At 36.9% G+C, this 7,173-nt stretch overlaps 1 protein-coding gene across 1 annotated transcript in view; it reads left to right on the top strand.

Moving 5' to 3' along the window:
- RADX (RPA1 related single stranded DNA binding protein, X-linked) overlaps positions 1-3,984 on the top strand; it is a 70,535-nt gene extending 66,551 nt beyond the window's left edge. Inside the window, exons 13-14 of the mRNA XM_054719228.1 lie at positions 1,020-1,187; positions 3,854-3,984. Coding sequence (XP_054575203.1) covers positions 1,020-1,187; positions 3,854-3,984 — 299 coding nt within the window. The remainder of the gene's footprint in view (positions 1-1,019; positions 1,188-3,853) is intronic.
- The last annotated feature ends 3,189 nt before the right edge of the window (positions 3,985-7,173 follow it).

Consider the following 7,173-nt stretch of genomic DNA (forward strand, 5'->3'; position numbering starts at 1 on the left):
TTGGCTACTCCATTCCCTGCCTGAAATACCCTCCTGTTTACTTAAAAGCTATTCATCCTTCAGACCCTTGCCTCTAGGAAGTCTTTTGTCCACCCTAACTGACATTGACCCATGTAAAAAGATGACAGTAATAGGTCAGTATTCAGTTTGGTTGGTCCCCTATAGCCTCTTTTCTACTGTAGCCTCTTATAGCCCTAAGGGTAAGTTATTGACATTTATATATTTGAGGACAGATTGGACCTAGTTATTATGGTGCATAGCATACCATACATACCATACCATACCATACCATACCATACCATACCATACCATACCATACCATACCATATATCCTTAAGTCCAAATGCAATAAGGGAACCAATAGTCCTCTCATGAATGATGAAGAAAGCACTATACAAGTCTTCATTTATGTGACTAGGCCATTCTCTGCATATTAAGATTTTAACCTTCAAGCTTTCATCAGTAGGGAAAATTTTTTGGAATGTTATTTCCGGCAGTGGTGAAAGACTGCACTGAGCCATCTCCTCTTTCAACCAATAGCATGTATTCATAAATCTTTGCACAGCTAAGAGTTTAGGCCACAGTTTTCAAACTGTCTTTTTTTTATCCTCACCCAAGGATAGCGTGGAAAGGAGGGAGGGAGGGAGGGAGGGGAGGGAGGGAGGGAGGGAGGGAGGGGAGGGAGGGAGGGAGGGAGAGGGGGAGAGAGAGAGAGAGAGAGGAGAGAGAGAGAGAGAGAGAGATCATCAATGTGAGAGAGACACATCATTTGGTTGCCTCCTACACATGCCCAGACTCAGCTGGGGAATGAACCTGCAACCCAAGCACATGCCTTTGGCTGGGAATCAAATCCTCGACCCTTCAGAGTGTGGACTGATGCTCCAACCACTAAGCACACCGGCCAGGGCTCAAACTTTTTTACAGGTGCGAAGCTATTTGGCATATGTTAGGATCAAATCAGCAACTTGGCCTCATTAGCTAACCCACTAAACTTTAATAGTGTCATTTTTCTTTAACAGGTCTAAACCATGAGAGAGCAATTGATGTTGCATTTCTACCCCTGTACTGTCCAGAAGATATCCGAACATCTCAAATAGACACATTATTAGCCTGTATGAATTACAGCTGTGTGTATCCACAGGAAGTAACTGATTCTGAGAGGATGCCAGGTCCAAGAGCCCTTGCAGGTATGACCATCTCAATGTTCTTTTAATTCAGAAAATAAAATTAGTATTGTAAATAGTCATGTTTTGTGGAATGTGCACCTGAAACCTGTATAATTTTGTTAACCTGGGTCACCCCAATATGTTCAATAAAGAGGAAAATAATATTGTAAACAGTCCTGTCCTTAAGATATTTATATAAACCAGAGGTGGGGACCGTCTGGTCTGCCAGGCATATCATTTGGTCTGGCCTTGCCAAGGCAACCACAGGTGGGGCACAAAATTCAATAAATCTAGGAGCTTTTTTCATAGAAATAAAATTTTTAAGTTAATCATTTTGTATGGCCTGCAAATGATGTTATAAATATCCAAGTGGCTCTTGGCAGAAAGAAGGTTCCCCACCCCTGATATAAACAGTTATAGCCTTAACATTTAATATAGTTTGAAGAATTATTTTACAAATGTACCCCAAGACTTATAAGTGAAAATATATATTTAAAATAAAATAGAATGGATTAATGGTTTTTATTCCAGGCAGGCATTAACCATGTTCTCTTACAGCCTTACCGGTGTTGCTCAGTGGTTGAGAGTCCACCTATGAATCAAGAGGTCCCCTGGTTTGATTCTCAGTCAGGGCACATGCCTAGGTTTCAGGCTCGATCCCAAGTAGAGGACGTGCAGGAGCACCTGATCGATGATTATATCTCTCCATCTTTCTCCCTTCCTCTCTTTCTAAAAAAAATTTTTTTTAACTCAAGAGTTTTCTCTTATAATACAATTCTGAATGTAAGTATTGGACCTAATAGTAAGTGGTATATGCATATGTGAGCAATGCAAATTTCTAATCTTCTCTCTTTTTTTTAACTCAGATGAGGCAATTTATCCTCTCACCTTATAATTGCCTGAAATCTTAATACCTCCATACCTCCATAGTATAGCAAAGTACAATTGTTTTCTCTTATAAATGTTTAGTTTTTCAAGTGCTATGCAATAAACTCCTTGAGGAGTGCTAGGAGTGTATGTAATTCCAATAGTGAAACCCTTCAACCAACTGTTTAGGCTACTACATAATATGCCAAACATTTCTCTATACCAAAATTATTTATATATACCTATAAAATTATGTGTCCATGATTACCTTATTCACTTTCTTTGTCATTTCTATTTCCTAAGCATGTGGTAAAGTTTTTAGAAGGTTTCATTGAGCTTATAAGGATATTACATTTAAAAGATATTTTAAGAAAGCCTTTATTATCTATGGTCTGTCTATGCTGATGAAACTCTTGAGTGTATGTTGTTTTTAAACAAGTCTTATGAGCTGTGCCTGATGATTAAGTAACTTTTGGTATTAATGCTTACTATAAACTGAACATGAATAGCTAATTTTATGTGATGAGGGTGTTTTATTTTCCCAGTCTATTTTAGAGATGATTATTAGTTGACTTGCAGTATTACGTCCTACATTGCAGCTCCTTAAACTTTCAAAAATTCCAGATTCCTTAATTAGTGCCCTAATATGCACATTAAATATTTGTACACTTATTTTCTTACTTCATACAATATCCATTTCTGTCACATGTTTTCTGTTATATGTGTTTGTTATTATTGAAGAAGATCAAGGCAAAATTCTCAGCTACCTACTAGTTTCTAGTGCCAATATTCTTCCAATAGTCACTAACATGGTCACATGAAAATATCTGGTTAATATTTGGGAGATGAAGGGCAAAAATCACTAGAAAAGTGATAGGGTAATCTAAACTGAGGTGATTTATTTTGTTTTTCATCACATAAGATTATTAATCATATGCCCTGGCCGGGTGGCTCAGTTGGTTGGAACATCATCCCACACACTGAAAGGTTTTGGGTTCAATTCCTGGTCAGAGCATATACCTAGGTTGCAGGTTCAATCCTCAGTTGGGGTGCCTTGGGGAGGCAACCAATTGATGTTTCTCTCTCTCTTCCTTCCTTCCTTCCATCCTTCCTCTCTCAAATCAGTAAAAACATATCCTCAGGTGAGGATTAAGATAAAAAAAATTATTGACAATATCATGTCAATTTAGCTTTGTGCCATGCACTGTGCCTGAACATTTTTATAAGTTATGTCTAACCCTAATAATAAGAACCTTGTAATGTGAACATTATTTTCTTATATGTAAAGTGATTAGACTGAAAATCAGATTTACTAGCATGGGTAACAGCTAAAACTTGAACTCAAATCTGTCTGATTTAAAACTTTTTCATTCCTTCCATAATTCCAAAGTGAAAGGTCAACCTAAAAGGTAAAAATGGTCAACCTGAAAGGTAAAAATAAGTACAGAATAATGTAATGCAGCGCCTTATAGTATAGCATTGGTGTCATCTTTTTAAACATTTTTATGAACAAGTTTCTTTTTATTGCCTTGAAAATATGAAGATTTGCATTGCTCCACTATAAAAATTAAAAATAACTAAATATGGCTTTAAAGTACCAGCCCATATCTTCACATTGTCGGCAGCATCTGTTTGATGTATTCACTGTTATCTGTGGAAGTTATTACATCATACCTTTAATGAATGTGTGTGATGAATTAGAGGGAAGAGGAAGATGAAGGATAGGGTTAATATAAGAAAAAAACATCAGCTTATATGATATTAAATAAAAGTAATATTTAATTATTTTACAATACTTACCATATGCTTTTTATTTTTAGGTGATATTATAAGAGCAGTAACTGAACTGGATAGAGTGCATGTCATCTGTATCTTGGATATCTGTAATTTGGGTAACAACAAAGTAGAAGTCTATTTGCATAAAATTTATAGACCAGATAATGCTCCTTAAAATTGGCAAATGGAATTATTACAGATTGTTAAATAGGGCAATGCCTTAACTATATTCTATCATTTTGTTGGTAATTTTGATAACTATTTTTCTGCAAGAATATTACATAAGCTCCCAAGTTAATTAGTTTAATATTTGTTTTGTATTTGGAGTTAACAGACTTCATTTTAGGTTCATTACTGAACCAGTCATCAGAAAAATTTATGTGTATCAAGAAAATTTACCTTACTTCGATATGACTATTATCTTGACTTTTAATAATTTATGTTCAATGTCTTATTTGTGAAGTGTACATTTGTTCTAAAGCCTCAGCATATGGCATCTTGACTTCAGAAGAGTAACTTCATAGCCATTTAACATCCTGCAACTTTTTTTTTTTCATCCTGCAACTTTTATTCACCTAAAATAGGAAATTTTGAGTTGATAATTTGAAGATTAAATGCTTCTAAAATGGTCAATCTGCATTTCTTACAACCAAGGTAGTTTCTATCATTTTCAAAAGCACACAATAATTGTTATGGTCTAGTTGCCCCATTCTTTAGTTTAGTCAGCTGTACAGTGTGCATGAATTAAATTGTCTTAAGGTTTTTCACTCCCTATTGTGACTTCATATAATTTGAATTTCTAAATGTGTTCACCAGTCTGTTATTTTAAAGCCAGAGGCTACAGTATGTCTAGATTTTTTCTGTATTCAGTTGTAATTTAGATTCATGTAATGTGAACTTAAATAGTGAAATTTTTTTATCTCATATTAACATTTTAAGTGCTCATATTCAAATTATAAAACAGTAACTAAGGACATTGATTTTATTCTGGTCGTCTATTATACTTCATCTTAAATGTACTAGTAAATGGCCTTCCACATCTGCAAGGCCCTATGATTGACATCTATGTGTATCTATGACCAACACATGAGTTAAAAATTATTTTGTATCAAGTTGAATCTGATTATAGTTAAGCTATTAATTTGTGGGGTTTCTAGCCCTATTGGTCTGTGACTTCATATGCTATACATTTAAACTGTATTGGGCAGCTCATGAACCTAGACAGATGCTGCCGTTTGTCCATAAATGTGTTCAGTCTTTTGTTCTTTATAATTGTGTTTAAATGTTAATTAGAATTGCGAATCCTTCTTGTGGTAAAATTCTGAGTGTGTTATTAAAGAAGTTAAAAAGCAATAACTTTTTTGGTCACCCGTCTTATTTTGAATGGATTTCATTTCTTTCTTCCATATATATTTTTGGTCATGAGAGACCTTATATGTACTTACTAAATGAGCCAATATGATTCCTCCATATGGGTTGAAGATTGTTGTTTTGTCAAACAAAAGCTGGGTTTTTGTATTTAGTTATAATAAACTTTATAAGGCAATTCAATTTTAGTGCCACATAAATGTTGGGGAAGGGAAAAATAATACTTAAGAAGTTATTGACTAAAACCTCAGGCTGAGATTTCAAAACCACACATTTTAACAGGTATAATTTCTGTTCTCATATTGAATGAGAAATATGAACTTTTTTACATTTAGAATTTTTAAAGGCAAATTCCTTGGAAGTTTATTTTATATTCTAGTGATATTTCTATCCAAATTTGGAGTTAAACATATGTGTCATTATGTCTGGATGTTGCAAAATTAGATCACTCCTGTGGCAGTTTCCTAAGAAGAATAGAAAACTATCCACAGAAGAACTTCAAGTGACAATGTGTTCATTAATTCCAAAGTCAACACAAATATACTACTGTGACATCACATTCATATTAACAAGCCAATGAATAAATTATGAAATATTGCATAGTCTACCAGGGACCACAGTCTCTCACTGAAGTTTCTAATGTTATATGGCACATGAGATATACACATTGAAATCCTTTGGTAAACTATTGAAAGAAGAACCTTAGCATATGTTCCCTCAGCCATTCTTATGTCTTTGTTAGAAATATATTGCATTCATTTTAAGAAAAGGGATTTTAAGAAATGTGAAACCCTTATTTGGTGACACTAATAATATTTGATGTTTTTATCTAGAAACTATGTGGTAATATGGACTATAGATTATAACCAATTATATTTATTACTAGAGGCCCAGTGCACAAAATTCATGCATGGGGTGGGGGGTGTCCCTCAGCCCAGCCTGCACCCTCTCCAATCTGGGACCCCACAAGGGATGTCCAACTGCCTGTTTAGGCCTGATCTGGGTGGGATCGGGCCTAAACGGGCAGTCATACATCCTTCTCACAATCCAGGACTGATGGCTCCCAACCGCTCACCTGCCTGCCTGTCTGATTGCCCCTAACTGCCCTCCCTAGCTGGCCCTGTCACCCCTAAGTGCCCTCCCTTGCCAGCGTGGTTGCCCCTAACTGCTTTCCCCTGCCGGCCTGGTTGCCCCCAACTACCCTCCCCTGCAGGCCTGGTTCTCCCCCAACTGCCCTCCCCTGCAAGCCTGGTCCCCCCCCCATTTACCCTCCCCTACAGGCCTGGTTCCCCCCAACTGCCCTCCTCTGCAGGCCTGGTCACCTCTAACTGCCCTCCCCTACAGGCCTGGTTCCCCCCAACTGCCCTCTTCAGGCCTGGTCCCTCCCAACTGCCCTCCCCTGCTGGCCTGATTGCCCACAACTGCCCTCCCTTGCCAGCCATTTTGTGGCAGCCATCTTGTGTCCACATGGGGGAAGCCATCTTTGACCACATGGGGGCAGCCATCTTGTGTGTTGGAGTGATGGTTCATTTGCATATTACTCTTTTATTAGATAGGATTAAGTTATTTACATGTTTTATAATTGACCTGGTTGCTATTTCACTAGTTATCTTTTCAGTTACATCTTCTTACTTTTTTTCTCGTTTAAGCATTGCTACCCAAGAATTTGCAGGTAAATTAATGGGAGGTGAAATATGTATTAGTCCTGCTTATTTCAGTATGAAACTGTTTTTAGTAAAGTAATTGTAGGAAAAAGATTTAAAATTAGTAAATAAAAGAAGATTTGGGGACTATCTTATGATTCCACTTATTTGGGATTACATTTGAGTAAAGTCATATCTTTATAATAAAAGCCTAAATGACCATTACGGCGCAACGACCAGAATGACCAGTTGCTATGAGACGCACTGACCACCAGGGGGCAGATGCTCATCACAAGAGCTGCCCCCTGGTGGTCAGTGCACTCCCACAGGGGGAGTGCCGCTCAGCAAGAAGC

This window comes from Eptesicus fuscus, chromosome 1 (assembly GCF_027574615.1).
Source record: "Eptesicus fuscus isolate TK198812 chromosome 1, DD_ASM_mEF_20220401, whole genome shotgun sequence".
NCBI classification, from domain to species: Eukaryota; Metazoa; Chordata; class Mammalia; order Chiroptera; family Vespertilionidae; genus Eptesicus; species Eptesicus fuscus.